At 50.0% G+C, this 20,840-nt stretch overlaps 1 protein-coding gene across 10 annotated transcripts in view; it reads right to left on the bottom strand.

Moving 5' to 3' along the window:
- Window positions 1-12,918: 12,918 nt before the first annotated feature.
- The window catches only part of SLC29A1 (solute carrier family 29 member 1 (Augustine blood group)), a 78,096-nt gene continuing 70,174 nt past the window's right edge, over window positions 12,919-20,840 (bottom strand). For all 10 annotated transcript variants that reach the window (XM_075925044.2, XM_075925046.2, XM_075925045.2 and 7 more), the window contains 4 exons: window positions 20,605-20,713; window positions 20,116-20,201; window positions 15,803-16,002; window positions 12,919-13,910 (listed from right to left, as the gene is read on the bottom strand). In XM_075925044.2, the coding sequence (XP_075781159.1) occupies window positions 13,799-13,910; window positions 15,803-16,002; window positions 20,116-20,201; window positions 20,605-20,713 (507 nt within the window). In that variant the 3' untranslated portion in view covers window positions 12,919-13,798. The remainder of the gene's footprint in view (window positions 13,911-15,802; window positions 16,003-20,115; window positions 20,202-20,604; window positions 20,714-20,840) is intronic.

The raw sequence follows: 20,840 nt of genomic DNA, 5'->3' as shown, positions 1-20,840 counted from the left end.
AGCCCCTCGACTTATGGACCAAGAGTCCTGGGCAGGATTGTACTTGGGGCAGCGACTGTGTCCCACCATCTGTGCCACTGGGGAAGTGCATCTATTGTTAGAGCATTAGACTGGTCAAAGCTAATACACTTACATCTTTCTGAGTTGACAACACCCATAGTTTGAACCTTAAATCAGAAGAAAATTCAGTGTTGTTAAATAATGTAACCCTCTAGTATTAGCCCATGAAATCTGTTGTGAAAATATCGTTTATTCCAATATAAATGTTTTAGTAGTATAAAGTTCTGAAGATTTTATTAAATTGGTGCAAAAATAGAGAATAGACCAGCCCTTGATGTGTGACATTGGGGGTCTCCATTTGGGCCTAGAAAATCCACATGTCGAAGAGGACTTTGGAATTCTAGCCCTGCCTACACCAGGGTTTGGCTCAACTTAGCTTGTTCAGGGGGATGAATTTTTCACATTTCTAAGCAGCAATGAATAGGGCCTTTCTCCTCTTGAAACATCTGGGGCACAATACTGGGGGAGAAGTCAGCTGCTGCGTTCCCTACCTTCCCAGGGGTGGTGAAACTCTGGCTTTGGGCTTCTGCCCTGGTGTAGCAAGCTCTGGCCAAGGGGCTTTGGGTTCTAGCACTGGGTCCTGGCTATGTTGTAGCAGGCCTTGTTCTCCAGCCACTGTTTTGGGCTCTCCCCAGACCCCATACCTTGGGGATTTGGCCATAGGGCTTCCAGCTCTACCCTCCCACTGCCTCTTCCAGCAGCCAGCTCCAGTACCCCATATCTTCGCTGCCTTCCCTAACCCACATCCAGGGTTTAATTTGTTCCCAGGCTTGCCCGGGCTGAGTAAATCTGCTGTGAAAAGTGATACTCGCATGTTTGTTAATAAGACTTTTCACAGCAGATTTATGAGTAGCAATGAATATATAATTTGTACATGTATATGTGCATATTTATTTACTTTTCCTAAAGCTAATGAAGTCTTTTGAGGAAAAAACATATGAATGTGACCACAAAAATTTGTGACCCCTGACTTAGTGCCCCATCTCCATTATGACAGGTATTTGCATTAGGGGACACTAATAGTCGCTGTGTTGCCAGCCCAGTTCGAGTGTACATGAGCTAGTGGAAACACAATCAATGCCCCTGCAATTGGGTTGCCCTGGGGATCTCTGGGTGTTGCTCTGTCCCCCCACTCCTGCACACTGTCAATTGAGTAAAGGCATCTCCACTGTGGGTGGAGATGCCTTTACCCAGTGGCGCCTGACTACTGTGGATGATGTGGGTGCAATTGTGGGTGTCAGAAATCACAGAGAAGGATGTTTTCCTATCATCCCAGAAAATCATAATATATGGACTGAAGGTGACCCAGTGAGCTAAACTCTGTTATGTGACCACCTTACCTTGCTATCCATAGATTCATGTCCCATTTGTCCCTTAGTCTGCACATTCTTTTGTACGACTGATGGGACAGATTTTATTTGCCAATTGTGTTTAATCCCTTATGGGGCCTGGGACTGTTAGGCCCAGGACCATGCCTGAGGAATGTATTTTTAAAATTGAGCTGTAGAAGCCCTCCCAAACAATATCTATGAATATGGATATGATGTATATATTTGTAGTGTATATGGGCATATGTGTATGTAGTAAGATGAAGGCCTAAAACAGTGTTTCGCCACCTTTTTTTTTATAGAGTACCCTTTTTTTAAAAAAATTATATGTACCCCCAGTACCTACAGTTTTCAGGCACACAAAAATTTTCTACCATTGCAACACATTTGTTTAAACAGCTTAATCCTAGCCGGGCGAGCAATGAAATATTGGGTGTAAAAAGTACAAAAATAATAAAGTGCTGTAAAACTTAAAACAAAAATTAAGTTTCCTCCAAATATCAGTTGTGTTGATGTACCCCCCAGACTTCTCTCGAGTACCCCTAAAGGTACTCGTACCACTAGTTGAGAAACACTGGCCTAAAATATAAGCCCATGTAGGACAGGCCTGGTTTGAGGCCTGAGGCCTAGCTAACAATGAACAAAACATGGATAACATAAAGCAAAGCAAAGCTGTGAGCAAGCGGCAGGCCCCAGCTCATAGAACTTGGCACAAACAAGGCTGAGAGTGCAAAACACTAATTGGTAATAGGCCCAGGTGTAGAACAGTAATTGGTGCTAGGTACCAACTGTAAAACAGTAATTGGTACTCATCATAACTTGAAAGCACATGGCAACACCAGCTCATTAAAAAAATCTTGGTACCCACACTCCCCACAGATACAAACTCAGGTTCAGAAAAGGGTCTAAAATAACATCATACCAAATAAAAAAAATCTAATCAAACCACAAGATGCTGGGTAATGGGTGGTAACCTGACAACATCAAAGGGTAGTAACTTAACATCAGGGCTACGTCTACACTGGCATGATTTTCTGGAAATGCTTTTAACGGAAAACTTTTCTGTTAAAAGCATTTTCGGAAAAGCGCATCTAGATTGGCAGGACGCTTTTCCACAAAAGCACTTTTTGCGGAAAAGTGTCCGTGGCCAATCTAGACGTGCTTTTCCGCAAAAAAGCCCCGATCGCCATTTTCGCGATCGGGGCTTTTTTGCGGAAAACAAATCTCTGCTGTCTACACTGGCCCTTTTGCACAAAAGTTTTTTCGGAAAAAGACTTTTGCCCAAACGGGAGCAGCATAGTATTTCCGCAAAAACACTGACAATCTTACATGAGATCGTCAGTGCTTTTGTGGAAATTCAAGCGGCCAGTGTAGACAGCTGGCAAGTTATTCCGCAAAAGCGGCTGATTTTGCGGAAAAACTTGCCAGTCTAGACGCAGCCCAGGAGTGATGTGTAACTTGTTTGTACCTGTATATAAAGTGGTGTCTTGGGGGGACAGTTTTTGTCCAGATGGGGGGCAGTGGGAATTTCCTACTGGTTGAACTCAGGCCATTGTTACAAGAACATGTGTGTAGTGGTTCGGTAGAGTCTACTAACTATTACTGTACTTTGCTTAACAATAAACCTGACCAGGCACCTTCAATCCTTATCTAATTTGTGGTCTTTAGGGGCGCTCTCTTGGGGTCTGCTGAATAAGTCAATACGGCACACATCATTAAACACACAGTCAAGCAGCCTTTCGATTATCATAATTGACGGAGCCTGTCATAAATTCATCGGGAGGACCCCCCCCCCCGATTGACCGCAATGAATAGTATGTACGTGTACATATGACACAACCTTATAACTATTTAATTTCTAATTTGGTGTTGTGATTTGGCCCTTGTGGTACTGCAGATAGCAACATACTCCTATTAAAACCATTACAGTTATTACCTGTATTGTTATTGGTAGTGAGCTGAATGTTTTGAAATAGGACTGGAATAGGCATTGTTACAATGTGTCCCACAGAATTATGTATATAAAAAATAAAACAAATCTGGAGTAGTGACATTGCAAGTGAGGCCTTGATATATAATTGACTTGTAATTAATTACTACCCAATACTGTCTATTCATGTTATAGGTTATCTTTATTTCTGGTTGTCCCCCTCTGGGATAAGCTTTGCTGGGAAGGAAACAGGAATGGCTAGCTTCTCTGTTCCATTGGTTGCAGTGCCAGTAACTGACATACATCCAGTGTTTTTTTTGTTTTGTTTTTTTAATAGATGCTGTCTTCCAGATAAGATACTGAATGGACAGGGATGAATTTTTCAAATATTGTTATGTCAGGATTTAGTTTTGGTATCCAGATACTAAATAAGATTGTTTTGAGTGACATGTGCCTAAATTAGGATACAGTGTCACTGACCAAAATTATGACTGATACTGACAGGGGATTTGTTTACCCAATTTGTAGTTACTGTGTAACTATTTTTTTTTTTTGGTCTTAATGTTACTTGCTGCCATTCCTGTGCTGATTTTTTTTTTTAACCTGTGTTGGTTGAACAGTTTAGCAAAGTTTTGCAGATTGTAAATGGTATATAGCAATAATACAACGATACAGCAATACTACAGTTGGTTTTACATGGTAGCCAAGTTTAAGAACTAACAGTGATTTCTAGCTGATTGCCAATTTAATTGTCCATATATGGCAGATTGAGGTATATTTGACCAGTATCTTATTTATAAAGCACTTCATTTTTCTTTTCCTGACACTTGGGCATTTCTTCGCTATATACTGTTATCATCTGGTATCTTTGTGGTGTGATACCTTCTGGTGTCTTTGGTCTGTGGGATGCAAACTTAAACAGCTTAAATTGGTAAGCCTAATAAAGAGGTTTTTTTTTTTTTTTACATTTCTCTTGTTTTTAGTAACCTACACTTAATACACAGATTAATTTAGTTTGTTTATAATGTAATAGAGACCAAGTGTTTTATAACACAAGCCATACCTTTGCAATTGTTGTATAGACATTAATTTTTACTTGCGATGCATTACTAATATTTTATATTAGATGTCATGCTCACCTGCTAAAACAGATGCTCACAATCTTCCATGTGTATGTATGTTGCTTTCCCTTGCTGAACACTGTTTGAGCATAAGAGTTAGTAACATTTTTACCTAGCTTTTTAGAATTAATTTGCTTGTGATATTATTTCCACTTTTAACTGTTCAGAAGCACAAACGTTAACAACTACTACTTCTCTTTAACATAACATAATAAAGTGTATACAATTAAACCAAGTATACAATTAAACTAAAATACAATCGTAAATATAGGTCTATACAAATCCCTTGAGGATATTTAATCTTTCATGATGCTTTGTTGTGTTTGGGAGTCCAAAGTGGAAACCCATTGAAATAGATTAGCTTTATGCTGCATAAATGGTTATTTCAAAACATTATTACTATGCCATTTTTATAACTACATTTAAAAATAAAAACAAGTTTATAAAAATCCATGAAAGAAATTGACATTTTGTTAATATTACCTTAACCTTAATATGGAGGTTTCCCTTATAATTTTTATTTGAATTAAAAAATAAAACAAAATTGTGATTATTAAGAGATTTCTTTTTGTTTGCAGTTGCATTATTTATCAAGGCAAAAATATATGTACGCATATTTATAATTAAGATGTTTTTGAACTTTGCAGGAAAAATAGTATTAACAATGTGATTACACCTCAAATGTGATTGATAGTAAAATAGTGTGGTACCACATTGTTTTTCCAAAAAGGGTATAAAATTGGCTTTTTTGTTGCAACAAAATAAAAATAATAAAAAGTAGTCATGTGACACGACATACATGACATATAGGAAAACTTATAATAAAAAACAAATGGTGCCAGAATTCTATTCATAATTAATCAAAATGAGGCAAACAAAAATAAACATTTAAGTGAGCAAGCTTTTACATATTTAAAACTTTTAATAAAACATATTTGCCAAATGTGCTGCATTAATTTAGTAACATAAGGTGTTTTTTGTTACTTTAACTTTGTTTCAAAATTCTATTTGATAAAAAGAGGACATGTTTCAAATATTAGTTAGTGGTTAGGATTAGAAGCAGAGTCTGCATTTCTGTTTCTTAGCAACCATATCTTCAAGAAAGTTAGGAATAATACCAATTGTTGCATTCTTGAAGGGCTAAAGTAATTTATTGAATTTATTTAAAGGAAAGTTTTAACCTTGTTTTCTCTTTCCTGTTCTGGTTTTGTTTTCAATTGCTTTATCTTCTGGAGGGTTCTGTAAAAACTATAACTTTTAACACAGAAAGACAGTCAAAGTGAGGACAGGTGGGGGAAGGAGGATGAAGAGCAACTGAGGAAGACCAGAGCCAAGAGAGATTAACTCTCACAGTTGTTTTAAGGTACAGGCAGCAGCAGCAAATTTAGCAAACTGAGAATATAAAAGAAAACATACTGGTATGTAAAAATATTTGAGAAAGAAGGGTGTATTTTTGGCTAAGCGCAGAGTGTAGTTTCATGGGTCAAAACTGTTGGGAGCCCATAAACCAGGTTTTTATCCTGGCTCTGAGAGGAGAGTGGGGGTAGTTACCTGCTCTTGTAAAAACTGAGTTTGTTCTTGTCTATATGCCAAACGGATTGCAGGAAGTGCTCTAAAATGCTGCAGTTAACTTTGTTTGTTTGTTTGTTTGTTTGTTTGGGCAGCTCTATGTATTCATGCATCAATAAAATTCTTGTTATCCCGCTTAATCTTGGTTTCTCTCTCTACATATGAAAAATCTTTTTCTGTGGGACAACAGAGTGACATAATCACTTCACTTTGTGTCCACAGGAACAAACCCCACCCACTCCCAGCCTGGGCACTCCGGCCCTGGCCTGGCCAGCTCTCCCCTTCCCTCCCCAGCAACCAGAGGAGCTGGCTCGGCCTTGGCCCTCCTCCAGCAGGGGAGGGTTGTGAGACAGAGCAGGGCTGAGAGACCACAGTCTACATTGCCCTGGCCTCCCTCTGGCGGCTGGAGGGGGGCTGAGAGACTGCAGCTTTGTGGCAGCCTCCCTTTGAGACAACAGCATGGGATGGGGGAGTAGCACCACAGAGCCAGTGCTTGGGGGAACCGGTTTTTAAACCAGCTCCCCCCATTACTGGCTCCTGCTTGTCCCTCCCCCTGCTGCCTCTGATACAGAGGCAGCAAGGGGAGGAATGCATGCAGTTGACAAGATTGATACGGCTAGGCATGCATGTGCTCCTCCTGTGTGCTGTGTTGACTTTGCACAAGTAGTCAACACAGCAGACTCTGAGAGCCTCCAAAAACTACACAATCAGATAAAGATCAGAGGCATCAGGCCAGATTTATTGTCAAATGAAGTACTGTTGTCAGCAGACTCTACTGAACCACTACGTATATGTACCTCCTGACAATGGACCAGCTCAGTCATTCGGAGGTTCCACTGCCCCCAATGCTGGACAGAGATAGCTTCTCCAATACAGCTTTATACACAAGTACAAACAAGTTACACATCACTCCTGGGCTACGTCTACACTGGCCCCTTTTCCGAAAGGGGCATGTTAATTTCACAGGTCGTAATAGGGAAATCCGCGGGGGATTTAAATATCCCCCGCGGCATTTAAATAAAGATGTCCGCCGCTTTTTTCCGGCTTTTAGAAAAGCCGGAAAAGAGCGTCTACACTGGCCCCGATCCTCCGGAAAAAAAGCCCTTTTCCGGAGGATCTTATTCCTACTTCAAAGTAGGAATAAGATCCTCCGGAAAAGGGCTTTTTTTCCGGAGGATCGGGGCCAGTGTAGACGCTCTTTTCCGGCTTTTCTAAAAGCCGGAAAAAAGCGGCGGACATCTTTATTTAAATGCCGCGGGGGATATTTAAATCCCCCGCGGATTTCCCTATTACGACCTGTGAAATTAACATGCCCCTTTCGGAAAAGGGGCCAGTGTAGACGAGCCCCTGATGTGTCAGATTGCCAGCCTCTGATATTAGTTAACTATCACCTGGTGATTCGATCAAAACCTCTATCTGTCATGCTGCCAGTTTAGACCCTGTCCTGAATCTGGGTTGGTATGTCCCTGTTATCTTTGGGGAGTGTGTGGGTACAAGGTGTGTCTTAACAAGGCATTGTTACCATCCCTCTGGAATGTGCTTTAAACCTGTGCCCTGTACCAATTAAGTGTTTTACACTATCAGCCCTGTTTGAGCCAAGTTCTGTGAGCAGGGACCTGCTTCTTACTCACAGCTTTGTTTTATATTAGCAAAGTCTTGACCATTGTTAGGTAGGCCTCAGGCTTCACACCAGGCCTGTAACACATGGGCTTCTGTCTCAGACCCTCACCTTACTACAGTAACCATGATCAGCCCAGGCAGGGATTGATCCCATTGTGACTCAGTTTGGGTCTAACCACACTGACTGGGCCACATTGTGGGAGCCACTTCAGTCACCATGCAATCCCCAGTGTGACAAATCCATGGTCCCCATGACTGGGCACACATTGCTCTGTTGTACCCCTTCAAACCCTCACTGGACATTTCAAGAGGGATAAGGGATCTTTCAGAAAAAGCTTTATTTTCCGAAAGATCAGCGTCTAGACTGGCACTTTTCTCCGGCAAAGCTCCGTGCCGAAAAAAAGCGGCAGCCATTTTTATGCTAATGAAGCGCAGGAGATTTAAATCCCTGCTTCATTAGCAATTGCGATACGTCTAATTTACATCCCTTTTCCGAAAAAGGGATGTAGTCTAGACGTAGCCCTAGAGAATGAAGGAAGCGCTTTTGATTAGGGATGGTGGGACCCTTCAGATGTGGAAAACTGGAGAACCTCCCCCTGGATTGAGACTCCATTGTGGGGGTGGGGGGTGATGGCTCTTCCAGGAACCCAAAAGAGAGTTGAGAAAGAGTTTAGTTAGGGAGGCCCCATGCATCTCAGGTTTTGGTCTCTCCCAATGGCTGTCCCCTGCCTTTTCCTCCATGTTTCTGTTCTGCAATTGGGCAGGTGCTGCTCTGGTGCAGCTTACTAAACAGGCAGTAGGTAGTGGGGTGGAATTGGAGCACACGTGATCTTCATTTGGGCTCCAAGCCCTTTGGAATCATACAGCAAATGCCTGTGAGGAAGCCTGAGTCCCCTACTGTTCGGGTGGGAGGGGGGGTTGCCCCAGCTCTCTCACCATAAGCATGTTTTTTGGGGGGGAAGGCAGGCCGGGTTGGAGGTGACCTCATTCGTCTGGAATAGATGCTCCCTGGTGCTTCTGTCATCTGGCCGCCAAGAGAGAACCTCATTTGAACCTGGCTGATGCCAGCACATCCCAGCCATCCCCACCCCTGGGCATAGCCAGTCCTCTGGGAGGGTCCTCTGTCAGCTCAGCTACCCCATCGCCAGATGGAATGCCTGGTTACAGTGCCTAGTGACCTGAGACAGGTGGGTGGGGAGGGGTGGGAATGGGATGCCTGGTCTGGAAGGGAAATGGGTCTATCTAGTGGGGTATGCTGTCTAGTATACCCCTCCCCCTCAAAACAAGGGCCCTGGGTATCTGGCCTTAGGGAGACAGCAGGTCTTCCAAGACTCAAGGCCCTGAGTAGAATGACTGGATAACATGGCTGTTGCCATGGGCACGAGCTCTGTGCTGTGCCAGATGCACACAGGGATATGCAGAGCACAGAGGGGACAGACTCCAGGTCTGATGTAAAGGGCACTGACAAGCTGTGGGAGAGGGACCCCAGGGCTGGAAGGGTAGGGGGCTGCAGGTCAGGAGTCAGGGTCATGGACAGCACCGTGTGAGCAGAATAGCAGCTGAGGACATTTATTAATGCAAGTCCTATTATGTGGCTAGTTGGTAGCCTCTGGGAATCATGCAGTCAGGGTGAACTTCATAAACCCCTATTGTAACAAGTGTCATTTGCCATGTGAAATTGCACCTCCATATTCTTAATGGAAATAAGTGTTTGAATATGCATGTGCCTAACTTGAATATGCTTTATGCAAAATATGGCATGTAACCTACCATTGTAGCACTTGTAATCCCCTGAATGTATATATCTGTGTCATTCCTGTATCTGAAGTTAGAACTATGAAGTATAGATATATAAACAGATGTGCTAGTGAAGGCCATTAGCAGTACTCAAGGAACTTAAGGGCTCGGTACTCAAGACAATGATCTGCAAATGGTCTTGTTTGCCTGTAAGCCTGAACTGTGGCCAGCCTCCTGGTGCTGGAATCCATCTTGACATTTGTACTTTTCCACAGGGGCATTGGGAATTGAACAAAGTCTTCTCATCCTAGGGAAATCTATGTAAGAGGAGAGGAAGTTAACAATGATGGTCTTTAGCTGGCTTCACAAATTGCTTGTTATCCCCAGAGGATACATGAAAACACCTGGCAACAAAAGCACTCTAACAGCACGGGTGGAGAAGAGCTGCTGGGCCCAGGGCAGAAAGAACAGCTTTGACCTGAGAAGGACTTTACCTGAAATAAGGACTAGATTGTGAAATTATGATCAGCAACAATTTCTTTTAGGCTATGGCTACGTCTAGACTGGCATGATTTTGCGGAAATACTTTTAACGGAAAAGTTTTTCCGTTAAAAGTATTTCCTCAAAAGAGCGTCTAGAGCAAAAGCATCCGTGCCCAGTATAGACGCGCTTTTGCGCAAGAAAGCTCCGATGGCTATTTTAGCCATCGGGCTTTCTTGTGCAAAAAATTAAGGTGCCTGTCTACACTGGCCCTCTTGCGCAAGTATTCTTGTGCAAGAGGGCTTATCCCTGAGCGGGAGCGTCAAAGTATTTACGCAAGAAGCCCTGATTTCATACATTAGAACGTCAGTGCTCTTGCGCAAATTCAAGCGGCCAGTGTAGACAGCTGGCAAGTTTTTGCGCAAAAGCGGCTGCTTTTGGCAAAATCTTGCCAGTCTATACGCACCCCATGAGTTTTTCCGCAAGAGGCAATGCAAATGAAGCACAGATTAGTATTTTCTTGCACTTCATTTGCATACTCTTTCGCTGGGTTTTTGCGCAAAAACAGGCAGTGTGGCCATGGCCACTTTGCACAAAACCCCCTTTTCCTGCAAGATCCTTATACCTCTCCGGGACAGGAAAGCATGCAAATGAAGCATGAGAAAATGCTGATCCAAACTTCATCTGCATTGCCTCTTGCAGAAAAACGCATAGTATGGACAAAGCCTTCATGTATTAGGCTTAGCTGATGTGTTTTGTTTTACTTAACAGATCAAAGTTACTAAGTTATCACTTGCAACCACATAAATCCTACCTTTTTATGTTTAATAATCACATTTTGTTTGTTAAACCCAGTGTAAACAATCATTACCTGGAGTGGGGGAACAACAGCTTTCATGGGTAAAGGAAGCAAACAACTCACGAGCTTGCTCTGTATCAAACTTATGCAGAGTAAGAAGGATTTAACTGGGGTTCTGGTCCCATGGGAACTGTGTACCTGGCTGCTGTGTCAAATACCTGTGACTAAGCCTTCCCAGAGCTGTGCTGCTCTGCTGTGGGTGGCTCTCAACTCTGTGCTTTTGCTGGAGGAGACCAGAGGGTCTGGCTCAGTAGGACAGGGCGTCCCAAAGCGCAAGCAGGCAGGCTCAGTGGTGTGATCAGCCCATCAGGTGGCAGTCTCAAGGGGATCTGTGATCCATCCCATCACAAGCCCCAACAGCATAGCCAAGTAGTGAATAAGCCACAAAGCCTGAGGTCCCTCCAGCACAGGGGTAGGGTGGGATGGGAGTGACAATGATCTTCAGGGCTGATGAGCTGTAACTATTGGGCCTTCTCTAGCAGGCAGCTGTCACCAGCGGTTACTCGCTCAAAGGGAGGCAAGATCAAGGGCACAGCCACCTCTGGGCCATTCAACTCCTACACGGCTGGGATGATGAATGTTTGGACCAAGATGGCTGCAGGATAGGGTATGGGCTTGTCTACTCTCTTGTTTCTCTCACACACCAGGCAATGTAACGGGGACAACATTACTTTTGAGTGCAGACCTGGCTTATGGCTCCATCAGCAGTGGTGAGCCTGCTTTAACTGGTGGTGATTGTTAACGAAGGCACACAGGCATGTTTCTCCAAGTCACAAACAATTGTGGTTCACCCTAGGCCTTGATGTAGTCACTTAACTGGAGATAACACAAAATTTCCCCAGGCTACATCTGCACTGCAACAGGGGGGCTGTGTCTACACTGGGCCACTTATTCCGGAAAAGCGGCCGCTTTTCCGGAATAACTTGCCAGCTGTCTACACTGGCCGCTTGCTTTTCTGGAAAAGCAATGATGATCTACTGTAAAATTGTCAGTGTTTTTCTGGAAAAACTATGCTGCGCCCGTTTGGGCAAAAGTCCTTTTCTGGAAAAACTATTCCGGAAAAGGGCCAGAGTAGACAGCTCAATAGTCTTTTCCGCAAAAAAGCTCCGATCGCGAAAATGATGATCGAGGCTTTTTTTCCGGAAAAGCGCATCTACATTGGCCATGGACGCTTTTCCGGAAAAAGTGCTTTTCTGGAAAAGCATCCTGCCAATGTAGATGCGCTTTTTCCGGAAATACTTATAACGGAAAACTGTTCCGTTTTAAGCATTTCCGGAAAAGGGTGCCAGTGTAGACGTAGCCGAAGTGTGCTTGCTGCTTGGGCTGACGTGCCCCAGCATTTAGCACAGCTAAAAGGAGCAGCACAGGCTTTAGCATAGCCTCTCCAAAACCCTGGCATATAGTCCCATGCAGGGCCTGCACTCGTGCTACAGCTGTATTAGCTCACAGGTGTGTGCATTCACAAGCTGTAATTGCTGTGTCCACGTGTCCTGGGGAGAACCAAAGTATAAACCCTGGGGGTTCTGCACAGCTTGGCTTTGGTGCCAGGCATGCGACTAGCCTGGACACGGGTGATAGGCAGTTGGCAACAGGCAGCCATGGGCTATGCTGGGGTGAGGCTGCAGGGGTATGTTTTTGCAGGGGCAGGTAGTCCCGGCACTCAGGGCAACAGCTGTGCCCAGGAGAGGGAGCTGGGAGAGTTTCTGGGGAAACTGCTTCCAGGAGAGGCAAAGGGGCAGAGAGATGCCCTGATAGGACAAAATGCCACAGTTCACTATTGTGGTCACTAGGTGGCACTCCAGCCCATCCAATGCACCTGCCAGGGCAGCAGTTTTGCAGAATGGATACTGACAGCCCAGCACCTGTCAAGGCATCAGAGCTCTGGATCCCAACATGCCCAGCCTGGACCCCTGCATGCTCACCTTGGTTGTGCCCACCAGAGCTCATGGGCAGGGCCTGCCCCTCACTGCCCACAGAACCCCCCCATGGGAGCCCAGGGTGGGTGTGGGGCCAGTAGGAGTGAACTGAGCAGCAGCTGAGGACAGACACACACAGATGTCCCTGCAAGCAGTTCTGGGAGCCTCTTCACACTGGTCCCTTCAACACCAGGTGGCCCCCAGCCCCGCTGGAGTCCACACCATTGCCTGAAACACCTGTGACGCTCATGTTCCCCTCCCCCAGTGCTGGGATGGGAGTCAGTGAGACACACCAGAGGCAGATTCACTTTGTATAGAAAATGGGAACTGTACAGATACATTTACAGAGATAAACATGCCTGGCCTGGCCCCCACTGGCGCTAAGGGACAGCTAGCCAGGAGAGGCCTTGTGGCATGTGGGATGGCTGTGGTCAGCTTTTGGCTCTTGTGCACCCCCCACCGCCAGCATGCCTGCTCCACTTGTTGCAGGGCCTCCTAGGGGAGGCACGGTCACAGCTCTCCAATGGCAGATCAAGGTCTGGAGCAGTGGGGGTAGCAGGGGAGAAGGGGAAAAGGCACGCTGGGAGGAGGAAAGAGGGGCTGGTAATTAAAGTGTTTGGCTGGCACTCCAGACACCTGGGCTCTAGCGCCAGCCCTGCCCCAGTTCCCCATCAGGATTGGGGATCATGTCTCTAGCTCCTGCAGGAGTGGGGATAAAGCCTTTTATGTCTGAGCAGCTCCAGCACTTGGGGGCACACGTATTAAGGTCACAGGGATGTAGCATGGCCTGCAGGCCCTAAGGGAGGGGGGTGACTTTAGGTGTTCTCTGAGCTCAGGATCCCAGGCTGCGCAGGTGTGCTATGAGTCTGAGGCAGGATCCTGGCATCAGTGTCTGGGGAGGAGTCACACAACCCTGGGCATAGGAGATGTGTGTATGCAGAAGGGATCCGGGTCACAGCACCAGAGAGAGAGAATGGCACAAGTCCTGGAGCCATCACACAAGCAGGGGGTAAGGCCAAATGCCCCAGCCAAGCTATCCACAAGGCAGGGCGGAGGTGTGCCCCAGGGAAGGGCGGAGGCAGTCGGAGTCCACTGCAGCCCACAGGAGCTATCCCCTCCAGTACTGCAGCTGCTGTGAGCTGAGCAAGCCTGGCCTCAGGCTCCGTGCTGCTGCCTGGCTAGATCATAATCCGGAAGAGGAAGGAGATCACCGCTCCCAGGGCCAGACCCAGCGAGAGGAAAAAGGCCATGATAGCTCCAGCTGTCTCAGCTTCATGGGCGGGCACCTTCCTGGGAGTGGGGGAGAGAAGGAGAGAGGGGTCAGCTCAGCGGCACTGTGCCCCGCAGGAACGGGTGCCCCTCACCACCACCACCACCGAGTGGTTCTGCCACTTCACATGAGGGCCGTTAGAGAGCAGGTAACAGAGCAGTGACTAACCGCTTTCATTCTTAGTGGTTGCATGATTATTCGACAGTCCCCTGGGGCGGGGCCAGCAGTCAGTCAGTGCGCTCCAGCCCCCCTCCTGGGGAGCCCCCCCCGCCACTCCACACTGCTGCCTCTCTATCCGAGTGAGCAGTGTGGGATGCCAAGTGGGAGCCAGTCCATGAGGGAGCCAGTTTTAAAAACAGTTCCCTGCACAAACTGGCTGCCTGCCTCCCCATGCTGCTGCCTCTGATACAGAGACAGCAAGGGGCAGGGAAGAAATGCAAGTAGTTGAGTTGACTAGATTAATTGATAAGCCCAGGCTTGTCAGTTAATTGTCTAGTCAGCTACTTGCTGACATCCCTGCTTCACTCCTGGAATAAACAAGCCCTTGCTGCCCTCCTGTCCCCCAGCTCTCCCCGGCTGAGGCTGGGAGCAGTTAAGATACTTCTGGTGAGCCAGGCAGAGAATCCAGATCTCCTGCCTCCCAGATCTGTGCTTTAACCCCTTCCCAAGGGCTCCTGCTGAGAGGCCTGTGGGTCGAAGTGAGGGGCTGGGGGGGGGGGGGGGGGGAGATCCTGGGGCCCACAAAGGGTCTCTCCACCCCGAGGCCAGGGAGCTATGGCCACTTTAGAGACCAATTGTTCTACTGCCAGAGAGAAACCTCACATGCTTGGCAGAAAAGAGCTTAGTCCAGTCTGCAAGGGGCCCACTGGGGAGGGAAAGGGGGGACAGGATGGCCTGTGAGGGGAACAGCCTGCAAAGGGCACCAAATGTGTGTGTGTGGGGGGGGGGGACAGAGAGAGGGAGCTTGTTGCTCTGCTGGGAGTGTGTGGGGTAGTGAGTTCCTTGGCCGGCCAAGCTGGCAGGCATGGGCAGCGTTTGTGTGGGCCGGGCCCGGGCCCAGCGGGTGGTGCGCTCTTGCTCCCTCTGCTGGCGGTGCTGGCACACGGCGGGCGGAGCAGAAACACGGTTTGTTTCAGGCGGTGTGAGGAATGGGGGGTGGGCGGGGTGTTGCGTAGAGTTGAAGCTACTCTTGGGATCGAGCTCTTGCTACGTGTCGAGCAGGGTAAGAAATCAGGCTAGGCTCAGGGAGAGGGCCTGGCATGGCTGCCCACACGCTAGTGATGGGGAGTGGGAAGGGGGCGGGAGGGCACTTGGTTGAGGAGAAGGGGCCACAGGGGTCGACAGTGAGGGGATGGGAGGGAGTACTTCTCTGCAGGGTTTTCTCTGCCGCAGCAACCTCCCGCCCCGCACCCTGCTGGGACAAGCGCCCAGCTCGGAATTATGAGCCTGTATAAAAAGTATGCAGCTGCTAAGTATCAGGCAAAGCACCACCCTGCACGCCTGTCAAGGCGGCTGGATGCAGGCGCCAGGCGTGCAGGCTGCCTGGCCAGCCCCAGCACCTCCCTGTGCTAGGGCTGCGGCCACGGCCCTCGCCGGCACTCTGCAGAGCCCCTTGCCTTTGGCTGCAGCTGTGCCCCCAGGGATCAGTCATAGCCCCTTTCACTGCTCTCATCCGTGCAGGAGGCGCAAGGCTCAGCTCAGCTTTGGGCTGGGGAGAAAGGAGAAGACTTAATGGCTGAAGCACAGGACTTTGGGAGCCAGGACATCTGGATGGGCTGGGGCAAATTAGCCCGTTTCTCCCTCTGTAGCATGGGGAGAGTGATCCTGACAGCTGGGAAAGGACCCATTAGAGAGGGGAACTGCATGAGCACAGGGTCTTGGTTCCCTTCCCTTAGCTCCAGGTCACACTCACTTGGGCCCAAAGCACATGCAGAGGCTGGCCAGGTAGCCATTGGAGATGGAGAAGAGGATCATGAAGCCGATATACCAGGCGTCGTGGTGGAAGAAGACAGGCATATGGCTGCGGGGCTGCACATTGCACAGCATGAAGAGGGGGATGAAGATGATACGTGCAGCCACCATCCAAGGCAGGAGCCGGCTGTCCTTCCCGGGCTGGGCAAGAGACACAAACACAGACCTATCAGTGGGCAATGAGCCCAGAGCACCGGGCAAGTGAAGGGCACCTCCCCACAGCATTGACAGGCAAGAAGTGAAGGTGGAGAGGGATCCACACAGGCCAGGAGCAATGGTCCCTCTAATTTTTTCCATAAGTGGAATATATTTTTTATATGCACTGGGGCATGTGCAGATGTGCACCATTAATGAGCTGGGCAGCAGAGTGCTCAGTTTATAGATGGCTCAGTGCTGTGCCTGCTCACCCAAAGAGGGTGCTCCTGAGGGACATGGGCTCCCTCTAGGCACTCTGGAAAGGGAATGCTACCCTGCAATGCCTACAATGCAGAGTTGCTGAGCTCCTGTGCTGGACCAGCTGGCTTAGACCCCAGAGAGTTCACTGGGACTCAGCCCCTTGAGAACCACTCCCTGGGCCCAGGCTGGGGCGTTTCCAGCCTGCTGACTCATGCTGCTGGAGAGCTGGGAGGCAGTAGGAGCCAGGATGCTGAGCAAGGCTTCTGCAGAGCCAATAACTAACATGGAAAACAACAGGCTGATGGTAGCTGAGAGCCCAACACGCACACAGCCCCACACCCTCCCCTGCGCCCTGGGGAAATGCCCTTTCAGCTTTCACTGGCTCCCTGAGCTGCCAGCCCCATGCTCTGACCCTGCAGCTGCACGGCCTGCCCAGTTTCAGGTCAGTCTCCCCACCCCTCTGCTGAGCCGAACCTTCCCCAGGGAACACTGGGCTTCCCACTTGACCCTGCTCTGCTCAGGCCCCCCAGCCTGTGCGTGCAGACCGGGACCCCCCAGCTTTGTTGCTCTCCAGCTAGGGGTGCCAACATGCCCCACGGACACCACAACAGTGTCACATCCCTGGTGCTCCTCTTGGTTCCAGCCAGGCCACACCAGAGCAGCTGCAACAGGCTCACTCCAGAGGGCTGCTGAGGTCCCCAAGCCAGCGCTCGCCACCTACGTCTGACATGAGTCTTCATTTCCCCCCCGTGGGCCCGTTGGGCTGGGCTGGCGCGTCAGTGGGCAGTCGTGGGCACCAACAAGTTTGCCGCGGGATTGGGGCGTGTTTGTGGGCACAGCCAGAAGCGGCGCCCTGGTGGCTGGGAAGCCCGCCCCGGAAAAGGAGGCCCTCCAGCCCAGCAGCTTGCCCAAACCACAAGCAGCTGCATCCAACTACCATAAAGCTGTTTTGGAACCATCTCCTGTTGAGGCCTCCTGCCAATGGGGATGTGGCCTGGCGAGGCAGCTCAGGGCCAAGGGCATCCAGGCGACATGACCCTCCCACCAGGGGAGAGCATCAGAGGCAGTTCTCAGCTGGCTCAGCCTGGACAGGCTCCCTGTGGTCTCATGCTGTTGAGAACTTATTCAAACAAACAGTCTGAACTGTAAGGGGGGAAGCACCGCATGGGGCGTGGAGGGGGCAGGAAGGGCCAGAAACTCATCAGCTCCCCTCCCCACCCATGGCAGGGTGGACACGGGCCAGTCACTGCAGACCAAACTCAACCCATAACCTGATGCATGGGGCAGCCTGTCCTCAAGCAACCACTGTAGGCCACCTGGAATGTGGAAGAGAAACAGACCCCGCCCAGCAGCCCTGTTAGTGGTACGGGGCTTATGACACACACTCAAGTAGATCTGTTTCCAAACACCCCCCTGTGATGGCACGTTGGGGTTTTCTTGTCTCCTGCACCCCCGTAATGGCATGAACAGACTCCGCCAGCCAGTAGAATAGAGGGAGTTTATTGCTTCTCCAGGATACAGCACAGCACAGATGTAATCTGGTTACAGGGCAGGCCTAGGATGCCTCAGCCCCCCTTGAGATGGGGGAGCCTGGGCCCCTAAATCCCAGCCTGTTGCCTAGGCTGCTTCCTCCATGATACCAGACAGAAACTAACCAACTCACTTCCAGCTGCCCCCAGCCAGGGCTCCACTCCCCTTCTTCCCATTGTTCCGCTCCCTGGGAGATACCTGTCTGACAAGCTTCGAAGCCCCCTTGCATGATGATTCATCTCCTGCCCTACTGGGCTGTGCTGCAGCCAGCAGCCAGTGGAGGTCACTCACAACCCACTGCCCAGCATAGCAACCAGCAAGGTACCCCCCACTATGTCACATCTCCCTTCTTCCTAGCCATGGTAGCACTCTGAACCCTGGCTACAGGGAGCTGTTTAGCTCCCCTTCTGCATTCTTAGTTCTCTGATGCTGGCCGTGCCGGAAGGATAGCAGGTCGCACTTCCAGGGCAGAGCGTGTACAGGGTGCAGACCAGCCGACGGCGTCTCCGAGCCCCGTTACTGGATCAGGGCCAGCTCTCCCAGCACATATGATACAACTCCAGAACTTTAACGCTGCCATATGGGGCGGGCCCAAGAAACAAGAGAGCCTGACAGGAAGGGGTCAGGGAAGGGGCAGCTTTGGGCACTGCCCATGTGGTGCCCTTTGTGAGCCCAGCCCTAGGAGCCCCAAGGGCAGAGCAGCCTAGACTCCCCTGTGAGCAGCGAAGCTGTCCCTCCCTTTAGCTGCCCCCCAGCTCTTTGTGTAGCTGCAGCATAGGTTTGTTTACAAGGAGGCTGCAACTGAGGAAACGGCTTCATCCAAGCCACACCGCCAGGCAAACAGCAACATGGGAACAGTTCCCTGGAACCGCACAGGCCGCCAGCTGGATCTCGCCCCCTCTCCCAATCTCCAGATGTGATTCTCTCTTCCCCAATCACCCAACTCCCCCTGCTCCAGCGCTGCTTTCCGTGACTGCCTGGCTACCCCTCTCCCTGACACCACATGTGTCTCACGCCTGCCTCCCCTGCCAGATACCCTTCCACTCCAGCTTCTCCCTCCTCCTCTTCTCCCCCCGGGCGAGCCGCTCTCCCCTTGGACCTAGACTCAGTGACTTTAAAGGCCCACAATGACCATCCAGTCTGACTGACTGCCGGCCACAGAGCCTTACCCACCCACGCCTGTGACAGGCCCCTAGCTGCTGGCTGAGTCACTGACCTCCTCAAAGTCTCATTTAAAGACAGAATAGCCACCACTGACTCTATACCAAACCTCCAAGTGACCCGGGCCCCACGCTGCAGAGGAGGGTGAAACACGCAGGGTCCCTGCCAACCTGACCTGGGGGATAATTCCTTTCTGGCCCTACATATTGCAACCACTTAGGCCCTGAGCATGTGGGTGGGATCCACCAGGCAGACTCCTGGGAAAAAGTGCACTCTAGTAACGCAGGGCCTGCCCCAGCCTGTGTCCCATGTCCGGCCACTGGGTGAGATTTACTAATTCTGTTTGCTAGCTGTCATCCCTGCCCCTCCTGCCCAGTCTCTCCCACTGCCAGAGCAGTCTGTCTCATTCTGCCACATGCCTCCTTCCTCCTTAGTAGCAGCTGCCCCCTGTACTGTCTGCAAGGCTGCGGATGGCTTCCTGACAGTACTACCTAAGGGTCCCCTCTCTGTCCTGGGCTTCTCTCTGGGCTCTTCGCTTCTTTCCCTGCCGTGCTTTGCTGCCCCCAGCCCCAGGGCACCATACCTCTGCTTGCTAGCTCCCTCTGGCCCCACCCTCAAGTGCCCCCTACATCCACTTCCCAGGAAGTTAGTTACAGGCCCGCATGCAATGTGCGCCAGACTCAGCTGGGAAAATGCCTCCAATTCACACTGCATTGGGCTTCTCCTGCCAAAAAAGGCAAGACTGGATCCTGGGGGACAGTCACCCTTTGCCCTTCCCTTGCACATACACACGATTGTCCCTGAGCCCCAGCACCAGCCCACTGGGAGGCCAGGGTCAGCAGCAAGGTGGAGAAACTGAGGCACAGAGCAGGGAAGTGACACACACACAAGCATGCAATGAGGCGGTAAGAGCCAGGGACAGAACTCAGGAGTCTTGCCTGGCAGCACCCTGCTCTAACCCAGCCGGCCTCACTCGGCTCCCAGAGCCAGGATCAGAATTCAGCACAGCCCCTCTTGGAAACTTGCCAGCGCCTGTGTCTTGCCGGGGCAACTGGGCTGTGAGGAAACACCAGCCTCCGGGGTGGACTCCGATTGGCTGACTCTGCCCCTATCAGATCAGGGCCCAGTTGCCTGGCTCTCGCCCCTTCCACTCTGCCCCACACTTACCCACAAGCAGACAGCTGTGATGCTCCGTCCCAGCCAGTCAAAGACATTAAACATCAGGAAACAGGAGACAGGGATGAAGTACACCTCTGGAGAGAGGGGCAGGGTCAGTGACAGGCACCAGGACACGCTCCTCCCTTGTCTGCTGTGTGAAGCGCACCCCAAGGTGCAGGGCACAGGGGACATGGGGATCAGGCCCTGCCCCAAAACACAGCCCCTCCCAGGGGCACAGGCTCTCTCTGAGACTCAGCAGCCAGGACAGGGCCTGGTCCTGGTCTGCACTGTTGCCCAGGCTGTCAGAGGGCATGGCAGGCCCTATCCCGCTCTTGGGTTCCCATCAGATGTCACTGGGGCCTCTCCCCTGTAGCTTCTCCCCCTGCCCTGTGCCTCACTTTCTCCCAGCTCTGGCGCTAGGGGTCTGCGCCCTTCCAGATTGTCCGGTCCCTCGACTCCCCAGCGACGAACAATGACCAGCACCCTGTTGTCACTCACCCCACTTGCTGCTCCCAGCGATGGTGGATTTCACCTCAGCAGTAACGGCCGGGAAGATCCCAATGGTGACCGTGAAGACAAAGCAGACTGACAGAGCCGTGACCCAGATCTGGGGACAAAAACAAAGCCAGGACCTGTTACCCAAATATGCAGGGAGATACCAGCTCTGGGGTCTCCCACACTGGGGGAGAGACCCGCCCAGGGGCTGATAAGGCATGAGGGTGTCACTGACTCAC

Source organism: Pelodiscus sinensis, chromosome 3 (genome assembly GCF_052426305.1).
Source record: "Pelodiscus sinensis isolate ZL-2025 chromosome 3, ASM5242630v1, whole genome shotgun sequence".
In the NCBI taxonomy this organism is placed as follows: Eukaryota; Metazoa; Chordata; order Testudines; family Trionychidae; genus Pelodiscus; species Pelodiscus sinensis.
Note: the sequence above shows the minus strand (reverse complement) of the source record. Positions and strands in the feature narration are given on the sequence as shown.